The following is a 19512-nucleotide window of genomic DNA, read 5'->3' on the forward strand; positions in this document are numbered from 1 at the left end:
ACAAAAATTATTTTACGATATAACCTTTAATTTATACAAATAGTGCCACGAACATTAAAAAAATCCAAATTGTATATAAACGAAATATTAAATTTATAATATACATATATTTTTTTCTAAATTTAATAAAAATGTAAAATGTAATCATAAGATATAATAATATAGAGAGATTTATAAAAAAAAAAAATTTAAATTGATTCAAATCTAATTTAAGTTATTATGATATTGTCAGAAGAGGGCGCTTAAAAATTAATTAACGGATACAATTGGTAAATCAAACGTCCACTTTTATTTAAATCGTAAATTGTGAAGATCATTTATTATTTCATTTGTTTATTTTTGTTTTTGTTTTTTTTTTGTGGGACTATTGTTATTATTTTGTTTTTATCATTGTTGTTAGATACAAATTATAAAGTATTGTATACTTACATTATAGGTCTAAAAATTCTTTTATTTAATTTTATATTCAAGTGAATATAAAATAAATTACAATATGAAAAACAAATATAAAAAAATAGAAACTAAACTGCAATACGATATTTGATTTTATTTTTTTTTTAGTACAGTGTTGAACTTTAACAATTTGTAATGGACACCTAAAATTATAGACTACATAAAGTACCTATATATAATGTAATACATACATACTATAATATAATTCAATGCATATAATGAAATTGAATTATTGTATGATAATGAATTTTTTTTTTGTTCTTTTAATTTTAATTTTCATTATGTAAATGAATTTAATAAATAAACAAAGATAGTATTATACTCGTATGTATGTACGTACGTCAAATTCATAAAGAAATTTCTCACACTCAAAAATTGAAAATTTTGGAATTAATAATTAATAATTATTAATAATAAATAATAGTTTTAGCATTCGGAATTTTGTTGCAGTTCAATAGAAAATTATCAATTTAATTATTCCTATACCAATGGAAGAAGCGGTCTCTGATAGAATGCTGTATTTTAATATCAATTTTAATATATTTATATCAAACCTGTTCAAATTTAAGTAGCATTATAATTAATTTTAATATTTAACATAACATAAGCGGAAATTTTTATGTTTAAATAATAATTTTTTTTATTGTATTATAAGAACCGTGGTTTGACAAGAAGGAATAACTATGCCTTAAAAAATTAAAAGAAATACCGTAAATATAAGCTGGTTTTGAGCAAATGCACTTCTTGTATTTAATTCCAGTGAATTGAAACTTGAGTTATCTATGTATATAGATTTGAAACTAACAATGATAATCATGTAAATATTCCCAATTTGCCTAAAAAATAATTCAGTATAATAATCTAGCAATCTGTAATTCGAATAGTAATGTTTTGATCAGATTTCTCTCACATACACGTGGTAATTTGATTAATTACATACGAACAATTTACAAACATAAATACATAAAAATTAATTTTATTTGAAAAAAGAAAATATTTATTCTATTTAAATAATAAACGTATGTAGATACATCCTTCCTATGTGTACATACACACCCTCCTTCTAATAAAGATGTTCCTATACTTTCTACATCATTCTTTTCTATTAAAAAAAAAAATCAAGCTTTTTTTTTTGTTAAATTCTATTATACATAATTTGATTTAAAAATGAAAATAAACTTTTATTTTATTATTTAGCGGTCATCAGGAAAAATAATATTGTCATTGAAAAGATAAAAAATAAACTTTGTTTACTTATGAACTTCCTTTCTAAATATAAAAACGTAAATAAATCAAAACTAGTTTAAAATTAAAATAAGAGTTATTTCGTATAACAATTTCAACAAAATGAAAATTTTAGATTAAATTGAAATGATTTTATCGAATTTATGTTTTGTTTATCTTGTATTTTATATGAAATATTAGTATAACGAAGAAGAAGTGGAATGATATAGATAATTATTAAATAAATTGAATTTAGTAAAATTATTTTTTTTTGATATTTTTACTGCATCAAATCATAAATACGATAAAAAATTTTGATTCACATTTTGCGACATCTATATGTAAGTAGTAGAAGCATAATTAAAATAAATATAACAGTCAAGAAATAAAAGAAATTTGGTGTTAACAGTTATACGTGATTTATACGAAAATTTTAACAATTTCAATATTAATTTCTTGGAAACTAGATTCAAAAAATTCATGATGGCTCCTCATTTTTTAATAAGTGCTAAGTATAAGAACATGAATTTATTCCCAATATCAATTCAAGTTAACTCATCATGCGGGTATTTTTTTTTTATAAGTCATCATTTTATATTTTATCAGTAAACCATTAAATTTTCAGATGTGAATTAAGATAGCTACTTACAAGTTACTCTCAAGGAAACATCTTAAAAAAAATAGAATTATGATAATTATTCTCATTTCAGGAATTTTCAAGAAATATAATTAAAAAATATTAAGAATTTGAATTAGATGATTATGTACTGCTTGTTCTACTACACATTCTAATAAAATGAAAAATTTTTTGGGAACTAATTAAAAATGATCCTTAAAAACGGACTGTTTTAGATAGTTTTTGTCTCTTTTAATAAAAATTCTTAATTAATTTTACACATTCAATTATAGAAGTTTTAATTAGTTTTTTTTTTATTCACTTCTCATCATTTTTTCTTTTTGCCTTTGCATTTTTTTCTTTGATAATTTCTTTTTAGCTGGTTCATCTTCAGGCGCTTTTGCTACAATTTCTTCTTTTTCTGTTAAAATAACTTCTACGTGACATGGTGATGACATATATGGATTAATACGACCATGAGCACGGTATGTACGACGTCTCAGACATTGAGCACGATTAACTTGAATATGATCAATTACTAAACGATCGACATCTAAACCTTTGTAATCTGCGTTTGCTTCAGCATTTCTTAATAATTGTAAAAGAAATTCTGCAGATTTTTTTGGCCAACGTCCTTGTGTAGTTTTCCATTGTTTAGCTTGTGCACAACGACCAACACCTCCATTGAATCGACGGAATGGAACACATTCTTTTTTCTCAATGACTGCTTTTAGAAAACGTTGAGCACGACGCAATGGCATATGTTTAATAGCCTGGGCAGTTTCATGTGTATTCTAAAATAATAAATTTTGAAATTTATATAAGTAATATATAATTAACAGATGCCAAAAATTTTTCTAAATTTTGAACACGAAATTTTCAAATATTCTTGTTTTAGTTGACAAAAATTGCTGAAAATTACTTGAGCACATTATTGTGTATAATGCATTCTAATTTATAAATCACAAATTTTTATCAGAGCAGAAAACTACAAAAAGGCTAATTGTATTGGTAAAACTAAAAAGCAAAATTGGAAATACATATTGTATCTCCCCTTAATTAATTCTACATGTGCCTAGAAAAAATTGTAGCAAAAGTTCTAGGAAACCAAAAGTAAGTTAATTTCACTTGTGGTAGCTGATATTTTGCTCTTCTGGTATACAATTTATATAGCACTATTGCAAAAATATTAAGATCAAATAAGTATCTTAACACTGATTTTAGTGCAAAAGACTAGACAAAGCCTTGTGATTTTAAAATTGTGATAGGTATATAATAATAAAACACCATCAAACAAAATGTAAACTAAAACCAAATAGGAAATACTTAATGTATCTTTGCTGCAAAAATAGTTGTTTTTTAAAAACTGTAGCAAAAGTTCTAGGAAACCAAAAGCAAGTTAATTTCGCTTGTGGTAGCTGATATTTTGCTCTTCTGGTATACAATTTATATAGCACTATTGCAAAAATATTAAGATCAAATAAGTATCTCAACACTGATTTTAGTGCAAGTGTAATTACAATCATGTCCAATTAACATAAAATATTCCCATGTTTTGTTTATACGTAAACATAAGGTTATGAATACGTGGGTATAACTTTTTATAACCTAACAACTCCTGTTGTTTAATACTCAATAAATAATTGCATTAAATCATTAATTTAGCTTCAAAATATTGTTTAACAATTATTTTTTAAAACTTTTAATATAAAACTTATATAAACATCTCTCACATTATTTTTATACCGCGTTAATATATTTTGCATTTCTTTTTTATTAATGTTTTTTAAATATTTATAATTTATGTACCTTAAAATGCACACGTAGATTGGGACCTCGGGCTTTACATGATTTTGTGGTATTTTCGGGTTCTCTAGCGTACCGACCCATCGTTTAATTTCTACAAAAATAAAAGTTAAACCAATTAAATAATTTTACACATTTTTTCTCATATTCAGCATAATCCATTTGCATATTTATGTTAAAATTAATTCTGCAAATATTTTCAATTTGTATAAACATAAAAATATTTTACAAAATTATTTAAATTTCAACGATGTTAATAAAATAAAGATTTACTAGATAAAATTAATACCTTTTACTTTACAAATTAAACCGGAAAAGAAATAACATTAGTTTTGACAATGACAATTTCACATTATGGCTAAACATAAGAGACATCTATTTCTCATATTGAAAACAGTGTATATAATATTTTATTAAAATATACTAGCGAAACCTAGTTTCTGATAGTTGACTTAAAAGAAATATATTTTTTTTAAGTCGTCTGTCAAAATGTTAAAACAAATTAAATGAAAATTTTAATTAATTTAATTTTAAAAAATCTATAAGTACTTTTACTTATAATATATTTTATTGTGTATAATCTTAAATACAACAAATATTATCCGAAAATCAACTGTATCATATAGTAGCTGAAAAAAAAACAAATGACATTGATGCTCATATGACTTTAGAATAGAAGACGGTCCACCCTTTAAATAAATAACCTCAAATTTTGATTTTTGTCCTTTAAATTAAAATGTAAACAAACTTTGAAATGCAACATAACGAGAGAAATAAAAAAATTGAAGATCTTAAAAATTATTTGATAGATGCAGAAACTCGCATAAAAAATATTTTAGAAAAATTAAATTGGAATAAAGAAGATACTCTAAAAGTAAGTTAATTTATTAAGCTCTTGAAACAGTTTATTAAAATGCTGATTAAAATTATTTTCACTGGTTGCGGATCCTTTACTTTAATTTAATGATTTTAATTATATTTATAAAAATTATACATAAGTACATATGTATTTGATGTTTGTTAAAGATTCATTAAATGTACATATTCTGCTTTTCAGGAATTCAATTCCAATTCTGGAATCAAAACGGAAAATAATAAAGAGGATTCCGAAGACCTACTTTATCCTGAAACATATAAGCAACTGCATACTATAACTCTAGGTAAATACCTGTACATATATATGAACATATCGTATATCCAATTTTATATTTTTTTTAATTTATACTTCCATACATACATAGATCAGAAAGATTTATCGAAAATTTTTCAAGATGACAATACAAATAGTGAAATACCAAAAGAACTTCCAAATAAATTTTCCGATATGCAAACGAAATTTGATCGAAAACAAAAATTAAAAATTTATGATTATGTTATTGAGAAAACTGGAAAATATTCTGAACCCGAAATCTTTTCATTGTAAGTTAACTTAAAAACAAAAAAGGTAAAATCAAATTGACCAATTTTCACTTTTAAAATTTTAGGCCGACCAAAGAAGAAAATTCAAAGGAGGAACGAAGATCTTTTGCTAACATTGTTGCTTTGCGCAGAGATATAAAACGACGCCGTTTAAAATACAGAATAGGAAAAGATCCCCCATTATCTACTACAGAAGAATTTAGAAATCTAATTGAAATTCAAATGGGTGCATTAGAAGAATATAATAACAAAAAAAATTTGAAAAAATATAAAACAAAATGTAGTTCATCAGTTGATCAAACAAATAACAATAACGTTTATACGAAAGAAAGAAAACATTCAATATACCAAAAAGATAAGACGAGTAGAGAGGAAGATGTTTATCATAAAAGTCATAAAAACTCTCAAAAAGTTAATGAAGATCGTGTTTTAACATTGGATAGTAAAAATAGCAAACACAAGTTATTACCTAGTCATGAAGAGGATTTACGTAAAAATTATATCGCTAAGTACAAGAAAAGATTTAGGGAAAAAAGTAAATCAAAAGAGAGAAAAGAAAGTAAAAGTAGTAAAAATTCTAAAAAATCTAAAAAGAAATCGAAAACGAAAGATAGAGTACGGGATAAATCACCAAATGTTAACCATAAACATAAAAAACGGAAAAAAGATAAAAAAAATAAAAGTAAAAAATGAATTTAAATTATGGTTTTTTAATTTTGTAGAACACTTGCCCTTCCAATCAAATTGCAAATTTCGAAATCATGGTTTTATAACAGCAATGTTATCTTTTCATCAGAAATTTGAATATAAGAGTACGTATCTTAAAAACATTAAACTGATTCATTAAAGTTGGTTAAAGTAAGTCGCAAGTCAATTTGAATTTCTTTTTAATCTGATAATGAAGTCTAATAGACTTTAAATAAATTTGAGCTTTGATATTTTAAACAAACTCATTTATAATTTCACTATATTAGGACAGTCTTAAACTATTGTTGAGTCAGACAAAATTTATAAATGTTTCTACGAACCTACTTTCCTGTTTCATACAACTTCTACAAATGAAAATTGATTTCGAAAACTTTGAAAATTGGCCTAGAGAATAAATAATATTAAGAAAACAAGATATTTTAATTCTTAGCCAACCCCTTTTACATGCAAAACAAAATATTAAACACAAATAAATTTGATTTTTTCTAAAATACAATACTTTTATTTGACTAGGGTTTATTTTTGAATTTTTTCTTTCTTATAATTGTAATACAATAAATGTTTTTTATTTCTGATTTATATGCTTATATAAGTACATATACACCTATATAAAAACATAATTTATCTTTGGTTTTCTTATATATAATTGTATTTTTTTTTTGTTTGTAACCTAATTTTTGGTTTTCGTTTTAATTTATAAATTCAAAATAATTTTTCTAAAAAGACGATTAATTTTCAATGCTCTTTTAGTAAATAAATACTTTTTTTTTTTTTGTTGTAAAACTACGACTAAAGCGAACATAAATTTTGGTATAGAATGACTTACACAAAAAAGACTAGATTTTATAAGTTAAAAACAAATTATATATGTATGTATAAATTTGTTATTTTCAATAATATTAAAAAAAAAAAGAATTTAAATTAAATAAAATAATAATAATAATGCAATGAAGGCTATTTAGGAACCTTATTTGTACATATTTCTTTTGAAAACATAAGTAAACAATAAAAAAAAGAAAAATGTTTTACAGTCTAACTACATTAATACTTAAAAAAATTTAAAAATTAAAAAATAACCTTATCTTTTAATAGATACAGATTTAATATTAATATGAACGGCACACAATTATTCTTCTGAATGAAAAGTTAAATAAATTTTCTTAAATTTAAATATACTATTTTCATCTTCATTTAAAATTACTTCAGCAACTTCTCTATTTTCATTTTCATCATTATCATCATTATAAACTTCATCATTTTCGTAGTCATTATAATCGTTTATTTTACTTGTATTTTCTTCATCAAATGAGTTCATTATTAACTAGCTTTGATCACTATATTGATTTCCTTTAGCCTCCGGATCAGTACTGTTGTTATTATTATCATTATTACTACTATTATTTTCTACCCTACTTTCATTACCATTATTATCATCATTATAATTTTTACCATTATTATTACTATTGTTGTTACTGTTATTATTATTATTTTTATTATGATGATTATTACTGTTATTATTAACCTTATTATTATTACTATTATTAAAGTTATTGCTGACCGATGGTGTTGGTGAAACTGAATGACTGCAAGGGCATGTACCATTACATAATCCAACAGATAAATCTGTATCATGTGTAGACGACATTTTAATTTTTTTAGTCAATGTTCTCCAATATTCAATTTGTGCATTTAATAATTCAATTTTGCGTTTACGTTCTTCAATTGCTAAAGCAAATAAAGATTCTGTTCCGCTATTAGTACGCCTTCTAATACCACAATCAATACCACCACCACTATCATCACCATTCATTCTAGGTGGACTATTTGAATCACTTTGAATATTATGTGATGGTGGACTTTTATTGTGATTATCTCTACGATCAGAAGAAAATTGAATTGTCTGTAAACGTTCACCATTTATGTTATTTTGCATGTAAGAAGTATTATTATTAAGACTACGATGATGAATACGTTCATCATTAGAATTATTAAAATTCAAAGGTTCCGGTGAATCACTTAATTCACGTCTTATAGATGATGGGGTTTTATTTTCCCGTAAACGTTTTTGTTGTTGATTTTGTGCTATTTCCTGTTGCTGTCGTTGCTGCAATTGATGTTGCTGCTGTTGATGTTGTTGAATTAATTGTTGTAATTGAATTTGCGGTGACAAATTATGTTGTGATTGTTGCTGTTGTTGTTGCTGTTGTAACTGCTGTTGACTATGATTATTATGATGATTTGAATTTGGATGTAAATTAAGGTACGAGGCCACAGGATTTATGCATGAAGGATCAAATATTGCATCATCATCATCTTCTTCGAGGCATACTTCTGGTATATCTTTATTACTAAGTGAATCATCATCCATTTCATTTTTAAATGATTGATCATTATCACTTAAATCTTCACTTTTTATTATAACAACATCACTTTCAATATTTGATATATTGTTATTATACGACTGTGATAAATTCACCTTAAATGAAAATTTAAAATTAATTATGTATTTAAAAAAAAAAAAAAACCATTAATAATTAAATACAGTTTATTGTTTATTTTTACGTATTTATTAATAATTTACCTTATCGTTGTTATTATTAGTTTGCTTCATTTTACCATTTGTTCTACCATCTGAATAATGATTTGCTAATAATGGAAGATTACCACTTTGTGATTGTAAGGCTGTTAATATATCCATAAAGCTTTCAGTCCGTCCATCAGTTGTGAGATCTTTTTTTAATAATAATTTCATGTTTTTATATAGTTGACGCAATTGTTTAGCTGTTCGTTGATGATAAACACGTGAATTAAATTCTAAAATGAATAAATAGTTAATATGAAAACAATAGAATATTTAATATTATTTAATTATGGAAATTTTTAATAAATATAAATTTTTAACCTTTTGCTATTGTGGTCCATACTTCATCTTTTTTTCGATTTGATTCAGCATCAGTTCGTTTATTTTCAATTATATCTTTATATTGAGCGGCATAATTTAATACCATATTCCTTTCACGTTGTGTATAACGTGGAGTTTTTTCCATAATTGTATTATTTGGATTTAATTTGAATGATGCGAACTATAAAAGTAAATATTATAATAATTTTTATTAATAATTTCATTAATTAATATTTTCAGTTTTTTTTTTTTCGTATTAATTAAAAATTAATGAAAGTAAATTTTTAAAATTTTGTATTTTATTTTTGTATTTTGGCATTTAATTTTTATTGATTATAAATTTTTTAAATATCAAACTATTTCAATATAAGTTTACTTTTCCAGAATAGTGTTTTACAGTTCAATTCTGTTGCAATTAAAAATGTTGTTGAAAAGGGGGGGGAAGAATTAAATAGAATCTGATTATTTGATTATCAATAATAAAATTTATTTATATTTTTAAAAATCGTACAGTTATAGGTATTCATATTTTAAAGAATTGGTCACTTATAAATATAATCTTGCATATTCTGAAATCATGTGCGATTATAAGGGTCGTTTATATATTACGTATATATTACATTAATATCTGCATAATTTTAATAATATTAATTTGAATGGGAACCAAAAATAGTTTTTTATTTTCAAAAAAAAATTTACTACTCATTCCAACAAATTTCAGCTTTTTTCTTAAATTAAAAATATATGCATGTATGTACTTATTTATGTAATTTTTTCATTTTCGTAAAGATTACAAAATTTAATAAAAAAAAACAAAAAATCTAATAATGAATTAATTTCCAGAACGAAGACTGAATATCTTCGCTTTGAATTAAAAATAGAATTTTATTTGAAAATATTTAGTTGCATGCATTCTCTCTTTTCATTTAGCCTCATTTTAACAAGAACAACGTATTATTATTAAAAATGTTGATAAACAAAAAAAAATAAAAAGAAAAATAAAAAACAAAACTACAAATAAAATTTAGGAGAAAAGAAGCAAATAAGGGAATTGTGATTTTCACGTGTTTTATGCAATGAACAAAAATTGAGCATCATAATATTACCATAGATTCATAAAAAAAAAATAAAGAAAACAATAAAAGAAAAACGATAACAAATTTATTTTAAAATATATCAATGTGCAATTTAAAAAAAAAAAGACCAACTTGTTCGAAAAACAAAAAGCAATATCGAATTTTTTGTTTTTTGTATAACTCTCGTATAAGCATTCGAAAAATAAATTAAAATTCTGGATTATTTTAAATTTAAATTTTGTCTTAATGCTTCTTCAGAATGAAAACTTTTTTTTTGATTTTCTCGTTGCCAAGAATAAAATTCTTAAATAAAAATAAAAAAAAAAAACAAAATAGAAAGAAACAAAACCAAAAAAAAAAAATTGAAATCATCTTCTTCCATTTGAAAAATTCTTTTTTTTTTTTTTTTTTTCCTTGTTTTCTTATTTTTACGTAAATCTATGAATAATCTTTGATTTTTCTTGAGCGGATATTTTACTACATATCGTACTTATTCCATAAATACATTCATACAATATTTTTAAAGCTAAATTTAAAATATGTTTTTTTTTTTGGCTAGAGCGTCTGTGCACCAATACGATAATTATAGTACGATAAGTGAAAAAAACAAAAATGTAAAAAAGTAATTACTAATAAATTCCAAAAATATCTTTTTATAATAATTCTAAAATTTCTCATTAATTTTGTCGTTTTATATTCATATTATAAATATTTTTTATCATTTATTTTCTGATTTTCGATTTAATTTTGTATATAATAATTATTTAATTATATTAAAATATAATAACTAGTCAATAACTTCATTGAAATTTAAAATAATAAAAACAAAAATATTTATTTTATATTTCAAATATAATACCATTTTTTTTTTCTTTTTGTGTGATTTCTTCGAATTGATTCGGAATACAAAAAGCACAAGTACAAGTATTGAATTGTAGCGAAATATGGTAATTAAAAAATTATTTTTTTTTTAATAATAAAATAATTCAAAAAAAAAAAACGCGGAAAATTTTCAATAAATATTTTCTAAGCTTCTATTTAAAACAAAAAATTAAAAATAAATTCTAAAATATAAAGGTTTTCCCTTCTATATTGACCGCAAGAAAATTATAAACTGATGAATTCGTTTATTTTCATGTTCTCAAAAAAAAAAAAAAACAAAAAACCAAGAAGAAAAAACAGAAAAAAATTAAAAACCATTCGAAAAACTAAAATTTTAAATAAAATCAAAAATTAAAATTGGACCGCGGTGCGGTATAAAAACAGGAGCACAAACACAACACATACATCAGAACAGAATTAAGATAAAAATAAAAGAAAAAAACAAAATAAAGAAAATCAAGTAAAGAAAAACAAAAAACACAAATTTTTCATTTCTCCTCTTTTTCCAAGCACGGCGTATATTTCAAAATTTTCATATCAACTAAAGAAAAACAAAACAAGAAAAAAAAAAAAAAAGAAAAGAAAAATAAGAATTTTCTTTTTTTTCTTTCTCGTTTTTCTTTTCTGTTTTTCAAAAATAAAATTCACTGAAAATTATTTATAAAGTTTCGTTTTTCATTTATTTTGTAATCTCTCTCAAGCTTTGATTTGTAAAAATAAAAACTCACAAATCGTGGGCTAAAAATAAAAATTTTTTTTTTTTTTTTGAAAATTTTCTAACCTGAGCCATAACTACGAGTATGTACAAACAGATTTTACCTCATACATACAAATACAAAATATGTAAATACCATTTAACAATATTGCTCTAAAAATGTTTTCACTGCTATTTTGATGCTTTTAGTTCCCGATTAATTATAAATAATTTATAATTAGTTAATTTATGTACATAAAAATATATTCTTTTTTTTTTTTCTCTCATTATTTTATTAATGATCGTAATTAAATAAGGAGCAAAAAAAAATATTAAATTCAATTTTATTCTTTATTAATGACGATAGAGAAACTTTTAAAATATACTTACAATATAAATGTTTTTTTTTCGAAGATGACTCAGAAAAATTAAATATTATAGCTTAGGAATAAAATTTGAAAAAAATTGTTTCAATTTAAAAATCGAAAAAAAATTAATAAAATAATAAGTAAAAAAAATTTTCAACATATATTGCATAAAGTCAATTTTAACATTGCATACTTTTCGGATTCAATAAATAATCTTAATTACAGTTTCTTGAATTTCAGTCATATTTATTCAATTGTAGTTATAATATTATTTGATTAAAAATTTCTAATATTTTATAATATATAAATTAATGAATTTTAATTCGCATAACCTTTTCAATCTTAAACCTTGTTGGTAAATCGAAGAAGTGAAGAACCAAAATTATAATAAAATTGACTACGGAAACATAATGAATGCGGGAGGTAGAAGATGTTTATATATAAATTATATCTAAAATCCTAGAAATATTCGTTCATTTTTTCGGAAACGCATCAAATTATGTGACATGATATTATTTAATAACATTGTGATTTCAATTTATATAATCGTATAATTAATATTGGTTATGTTTTTAAATTACTGCAATTTTTTTAAATAATATCCTATCACATCATGTGATGCCCCTTAGAAAGTACGGGAGATTATATGACAAAAACACATATACACATTTTACAAATAAAAATCAAATAAATTAAAACAAAGATTTCGGAACACATAAATGATATGAATAATAAAAAATATTATTGCAAAAAAAAAAAAAAATAAAAGAATATTTTTAATATGTGATTTAAATTATACTTTAAATCAAGAAAAAAAAAATTTATTTAAAGCAAAAATTATAAATGAAAAAAAAATGAGAACTTAATATAAATAAATTATATTCAAATTACATTGATCATGTATCACTTAAGCTAAAAAAAAAATAAACATAAAAAGAATGCAATAAAAATATGGTATGAAATTTCAATTAATTTTCTTTAAATGTCTTTAAGACCTTATAGTATTCAGTCTTGGACTTAAATACAAAAAAAATACATTTATATAACTATATTAATATTCTATAAATAATTAGAATTTTGATAGTATAAATTTTTTTATGACAAGTTAATTTAATTTTAATAATTAAATTTAGTTTTTTTCTTTTCATAATTTATAAAATTAACCATAACTATAAAAATAAATAGTTTTTAAATTATAAGTTTTCAAATAACTTTCTTTTTAGTTTAATTCAATAGCAAAAATAATTTGCATACTTTTACAATATTTTAGGTATTTAAAATATTTTTTATAATTTTTATTCATTAATAAATTTAAACATTTGCTTGTATTCTTGTTCACAATATGAACTTTTCATAATATTTTTTAAATTTATATTTGTCTTTTCTAAAATAACATCTTTAATTTTATCATGTTGATTATCTTTTTCCAAACATTTTCCAATTTCCTCATTTTTTTCATTCGATAAAGAGTTTTTGAATTCTTTTCCTTCTTCTTGCTTCGAAATTTCTTTTATTTTAATAGTATTTTCAAAATTTTTACTATTTTTTATATTTCTTTTATGGGACTCAAATTCAGATATATTTGGTGTAAATTTTTGTACTTTTGATAAAATATTACTAACTTTATCTGTTAGAATTAAATTTGGACGTTTTTTACATGTCTTACCAATCTTTAAATGTTTTTCATCTAAAATATTCAATTTATTTGATGATTTTATTATTAATTCATTATTTGATAAATCTTTTTTTATTGTATCCACATTTTCTGCATTTCTTTCTTCTTTCTTTTGCAAATTTTTAATATAATCATTAGATTTTTGTAATTTTTGTAAAAATTGATAATTATTTTTTAAATCATTAGAACATTCTTTGCATAATAAAACAAATAAATGTTTACTGCTTAGTTCTGAATCTGCATTTGAGTTTATTTTGCATACAGGATCAATTAATTTATCCAATAATTTTCTATAACTTGATCGTATATTATTTATGATTACTTCATCATCTAAATGTATATTTCTTCGTTTTGTTTCCATATCTTTTAAGCATATTCTGCATTTGAAAATCTCCATTTTGTATTTTGTTACTTGTTCTATCTTTACAAAATAAAATTATTTTCATTTTTAATATTGTTCATTATAAAATTATTTAAGATTTTTTTTTAACATTTTATTAAATATATGGTTAGTACTTATAATATAATTATATATATATTGTATTTTAGTGTTTAATTTATTTTTATAGCAAATTGTAAATAAATGCAAATTAATTTTTTTGAATTATAATTAATTCTACACATTTAGATAGGTAACTTAATCATAACAAATTCGTAGACATTAAAAAAGAATTAAATTGGAATAAAATAAATTTTGATTACTTTCTATAAGTGCCCATAGTTAGTGCAAACAAGAAAAAATATTAAAAATTCAATTATAAAAAAAAGGGTTAGTATAAAACTAATAATAAAAGTAATAAATTTTAAAAACTTTAAATTTATAATAGTATATCAAATTAATTTAGAATTTAGAACCAGAATTATAATTTATTTTAAGCTTGGTATTGAAGCAATTAATAGCAAATCATTAAATATAAATTATAAAAAGCTGTTTTTCACACACACGACTTTTGCATCAATTGTTGACATACGTTTCATTTCTCGTATTGTCAACCATTAATGGAAATTTACTATTATATATTATTACATAGAATCAAAATAACCAAATATGTACATTAAATATTATCTTAAAAAAAGTCTTTTTAAATAAAAAGAATGCATTTTATAAAGAAAATTTTAAATTTCTAAAATTACTTAATTCAAATTCTGTTCAAAATAACATAAACATCAAATTTAAAAATACTTTTTTTTTAAATCACAGTCATATTTTTTTTTTCTTTTTTCTCTAAAAACAAAAAGTAAATTATGTGCATACTTATAGCTTGTATTTAAAATAAGTTTTCGTTCACCTATTTTGAACTAGAATTTCAATTTACAAATCTATTAATACGATATCTCTAATTTTTTTGTGCATATACATTTAGTTTTTGTATACATACATATATATGTATGTGTGAATAGAAAAATAAAAATAAAAAGCAATAACAGTGTTTAGTATTAAAAATGCTATAAATGCATTCTGTCTTAAGTCTTGAGAAATCTTCATTATAATAATTTATATATACTACATTATACTTATACACCTACTTAGAAATTTAACATCTATAATATTATATGGATACCACCTAGTATCTACGAAAAAATTGTACAATACAAATTTTCTAAATTATTGAAAACTTGAAAAAAAGCAGAATACAAATCTCAAAAAAGAAAATTTCAAAATAGAAAAATAAAATACATACATACAAAATTAAAAAAAACATAAAATAAAAACAAAACAAAAAAGTACCATTAACAAAATGTTGAAATAACGACTTGCCTCAATTTTTTTTTTTAAATATAATTTTTTTTTTTACTCACGAACAGAGCATGAAACTCCTGTTCTTTTCTTAATGCACATATTTATAACAAATCAAAGATACAGATTTACGTTATTATTATAGCTTTACACCCGATCCGAATCTCTATGTCGAAGTTTAAAAATAGAAAATAAATAGTATAGGTATATACCTACATATTTTTTCCCAAATTATAAACATTATGATATATTTTTTTTCTTTCTTTAATTTTTATTTTTCTATTTTGCTACTTTATTGATATCTTTAGCTTGTACCTCTACTCTACTATAAAATGTAAGTATTATACAAAGAGCAAAGTTTTAGTTCTTTTTTACAATTAGTATATTATTATATATAATATAATAAATATGTATATAATATAATTATAAATATAAATATAAGTACGTACAAATAATATATGTAAGTATATATTAGTTTTATATAACTAAAAAATATATATTTATAGTTTCATATATAAATTTTATTATACATATATAAATGAGTATAAAATTATCGTCATAAAAATTAATCGATAAAATATATTGAAGTCATAGCTTCAATATTTCCCAGTAATGCGCCATAGATAGAAAACACAAAATTAAGTAAACAAGAGAGAAGAAGAGAAAATAAAAAAGCATAAAAATAATTAAATTGCAAAAGCAAATGCCACATTGGCCAAACCTTGAATATATTTCAAAACTCCTCTTTAATATTGTTTCTAAAATACACTATTATAATAAAATATCCCTTATCTAATTTGTTTGAGAATTAAAATTACATACAAACTTATATGTGTATGTACATCAACATATATTTAGTTAAACATAGGTGAATATTATTTTATATTTTGAAAGACAAGCAACTACATACGTACATAAATGTACTATTAAATATTATCTATTCATTTATTCTCTTTGTTATTCATTTAAATTTTGCGACAGCTATATTGAAATATATAAACCTATAAGGATAATGTATAAAGTTTATGATTTTGAGTAACTATACAGAACTAGATATATATATATATATATATATATATATATATATATATATATATATATATATATATGTAATAATGTGTATTGATATTGTAATTTCATTATACGGTTCAACTCAGAGAATCATTAACTCTTACCCTACGTTTTATAATAAAAACTTCACCCAAGCTATCCTTACATTAGTTTAATTTCTGAAATCGACATTATACACATATACAATTCTTGTTATTTACAATACAACAAATATGTATCTATCTTATATATATCAATTAAATGTGTTCTTTACCCATCACTATATTAAATCTCCGCTTATTTATAATCAACCCTCCTGGGAGGAAAATTATGTTATTTCTTATTCTATATAATTTAGGTACACACATATAATATATTTATGCATATATATATGTAGATGTTTTAGCTAATCATGTCCTTAAGAAAGTTAAAATATTCCATCACTCTTTTGGAAAAAATTATTATGTATTTTAATGACTGACACATTCTCAAAATAATTAAAAAATTTTGAAATAATTATTAAATAATTTATGTATATGACAACTAGTAAAAATTGAAATAAATTTTTAATTCATATACCTATTTTTTATTTATATTTTTATCTTATAAGAAGCAAAGATATTAAACATAAGTATAGGTATATCCATACATACATACATATATGCGTGTTTTAAATTTTTTTATTCATTTTTTTTTTTTGTTTATTTACATTTTTTATAGACGTTTTTGTCATTTGTTTTGTTTTTTTTTTCTTTATTTACCTGTTGCAAAAATATACTCTTAAATTATTTTAAATTTGAAAGTTTAATTTTTAGTTTGAAAAATTACCTAAAATTTTATCATTGAATATATTATTTACTACACCCATACAACTACAAAACCTTTTAAGTTTTAAGCTTCAATCCCCGTTCGATTTTATATTAAATCACTAAAGGCAACAACCCTAAAAACTACAACCCCATTCCAACTACCACTTCACTAATGAATTTTTCTTTTTCTTCTTTTTTTTTTTTTGACATGTCGGATTATAATAGTCATATAAGTAATTTTTTTTTCAATTTGTATTGTTTTAAAAACTAATTTAAATGATGAAAATTAAAGATTTTTAATAGTTTTACCTTAGTTTTAATCATTTTATATGAATTAAAATAATTTTTATAATTCTAAATGTAGATAATTCACATTTAAAACAATTTTATCTCTCGTAACACTTCAGAAATAAGCTCAACAACTTTCAGGCTTTGGTAATAATTGGTTTTTTTAGTTTTAACTAAAATGTCAAAATTGTCAATTGTAAATATATTACGAAACACAGATGGCAGTATAAAATAATTTTGATTCTATTTTTTAACGACAAACTAATTGTAGCGTATAAGGTATGATTTTTTATAAAAGGAATTAAAAATTATACATTAAAGCTGTCAAATTTTTAGCCGATAAGAATTTATTTGTTGCTATAAAGAGAATAAAACGTCGAACATTTGGTTAAATTGGGTCATTTTAACCGAAGCTACTTTATTTAAGAGTTAAATATTTAAAAAATTTAAATTAGCTAAAATAACTGGATGTTTTTAACTCGAATTCAATTAATCTATATAACTGCGATAAAACAGTATCATGAAATAAACATGTCCCAGGAACGTAGTTATGAATGTTAAATTAAGAAAAAATGTTATTTAAGCGCCAAAATTATAAATTATTGAATCAAAATTTAAAATTAAATATTTTTTGAAAATCAATTTGGCTAATAGTCGATAATAACATACGCTACAAAGATCAAAAAATTTTTGCACAACTCCTCTAACTCTTTTGAAGATAATTTTTTCAGCTGACAATTTTTGAGCAGCTAAAAGTTGAACTACTGTCATCGAATCCTAGAATTATCCGCTTTGGAACAAGTGCACGCAATTATAATACAATTTAAACTCTAACATGCTTATAACTTCTTTTCCCTAGTTATTTGAACATTTAGTTAATGTCTAAATTATAAATTACAATGTGTCAAATGAATGTCAAAATTTAAAAATAGATTTAAAAAAAAAGAATTAAAAAAAATAGTCCTGGAGACTAAAGCTATTTTCATTGAAAAAAATGCTTTTGTAACAATAAAATATGTGAATATACACATACATATACAGGGTGATTTAACAACAAGGTAGATTTAACATCAAGTAACTGATCAAAAATGAGTAAAATTTTTGTTTGGAACATTGTGTCAAATTAGAATCGTTTCGGTTCAAATAGATAGAAGATTTAAATAAACTATTTTTGAAAGGGCTATTAGAGGGCATAAAATAAAAATAGCGCATTATTTGGTATCACCTGCTTTTTTGAAAATATTTTTTTAGTATTTTTTTTTTCACGACAATTTCTCATAAAATTTTTTGAAATTCCCCAAAATGTTCTTTACAGAATTTTGCCAGCTGCTTAACCTTTAATTTAAGTCATTGTACGTTGAAAGATATAGCAAAAAACAACTTGCATTTAATAAATGTGTAATTTGTTTTAATGCATCACAGGTAGAACACTCAATAATAGTTTCCCCCGCCAACTTCAGTAATGCCAAAATACATACATAGTTTCTTACCAAAACATTAGCTCAAATTTTTATTTTTATTAATATGAACTTTTTCCTTTACATTTTGATAAACATATATTATTTACTCTGAAACATTTCTTAGGCATGCGTATATAACTAAGTGTTTAGACGCGTTTTGGTAATTTTTAATTGTTTATAATACAACGGTACGTTCGTATTCTTGCCAATAAGAAATTTAAAGATCCACCTTAAAAGAAATTAGAAATTAAACTTCCTTTTGATATATATATATACAAAGTTTATTTATTATTTTTAAACGATTTATAGTTCTTTGTTTATTTTTTTTTATATTTCAAATTAAA

At 22.1% G+C, this 19512-nt stretch overlaps 3 protein-coding genes across 4 annotated transcripts; 1 reads left to right on the forward strand and 2 right to left on the reverse strand.

Annotated features, from left to right (window-relative positions):
- Positions 1 to 2523: 2523 nt before the first annotated feature.
- On the reverse strand, positions 2524 to 4450 carry LOC129611340 (60S ribosomal protein L17). The gene is made up of 3 exons (XM_055524433.1): positions 4389 to 4450; positions 4103 to 4193; positions 2524 to 3087 (listed from the first exon to the last, which is right to left on the reverse strand). The coding sequence occupies exons 2-3, from the start codon at positions 4181 to 4183 to the stop codon at positions 2608 to 2610; spliced, it is 561 nt and encodes a 186-aa protein (XP_055380408.1). The 5' UTR covers positions 4184 to 4193; positions 4389 to 4450; the 3' UTR covers positions 2524 to 2607.
- A 398-nt stretch (positions 4451 to 4848) lies between these two features.
- On the forward strand, positions 4849 to 6190 carry LOC129611481 (uncharacterized protein MAL13P1.304-like; the record flags this gene model as incomplete). Its single annotated transcript, XM_055524658.1, has 4 exons — positions 4849 to 4973; positions 5157 to 5259; positions 5341 to 5518; positions 5584 to 6190. Coding segments are annotated over exons 1-4 (1008 nt in total), but the record flags the coding sequence as incomplete, so codon positions are not given.
- A 717-nt stretch (positions 6191 to 6907) lies between these two features.
- LOC129611315 (basic-leucine zipper transcription factor A) lies at positions 6908 to 17855 on the reverse strand. 2 transcript variants are annotated; one of them, XM_055524396.1, is made up of 4 exons: positions 17730 to 17855; positions 9129 to 9309; positions 8808 to 9040; positions 6908 to 8702 (listed from the first exon to the last, which is right to left on the reverse strand). In XM_055524396.1, exons 1-4 carry the CDS (start codon positions 17742 to 17744, stop codon positions 7548 to 7550), a joined length of 1584 nt encoding a protein of 527 aa, XP_055380371.1. In that variant the 5' UTR covers positions 17745 to 17855; the 3' UTR covers positions 6908 to 7547. The 2 variants fall into 2 exon arrangements, with proteins under 2 accessions (XP_055380371.1, XP_055380372.1); XM_055524397.1 differs by lacking the exon at positions 17730 to 17855 and adding an exon at positions 11064 to 11558.
- Positions 17856 to 19512: the final 1657 nt, after the last annotated feature.

Source organism: Condylostylus longicornis, unplaced genomic scaffold, assembly GCF_029603195.1.
Source record: "Condylostylus longicornis isolate FDR11 unplaced genomic scaffold, ASM2960319v2 ptg000049l, whole genome shotgun sequence".
NCBI classification, from domain to species: domain Eukaryota; kingdom Metazoa; phylum Arthropoda; class Insecta; order Diptera; family Dolichopodidae; genus Condylostylus; species Condylostylus longicornis.

Bases quoted from the DNA above. Each gene is read 5' to 3' on its own strand.
- LOC129611340 (XM_055524433.1), bottom strand. From the start codon at position 4,183: ATGGGTCGGTACGCTAGAGAACCCGAAAATACCACAAAATCATGTAAA. The intron at 3,088-4,102 runs GTACATAAATTA...TTATTATTTTAG, and splicing joins ATCTACGTGTGCATTTTAAG to AATACACATGAAACTGCCCA.
- LOC129611315 (XM_055524396.1), bottom strand. The intron at 9,041-9,128 runs GTTAAAAATTTA...TATTCATTTTAG, and splicing joins ATGGACCACAATAGCAAAAG to AATTTAATTCACGTGTTTAT. The intron at 8,703-8,807 runs GTAAATTATTAA...TTTTCATTTAAG, and splicing joins CTAATAATAACAACGATAAG to GTGAATTTATCACAGTCGTA.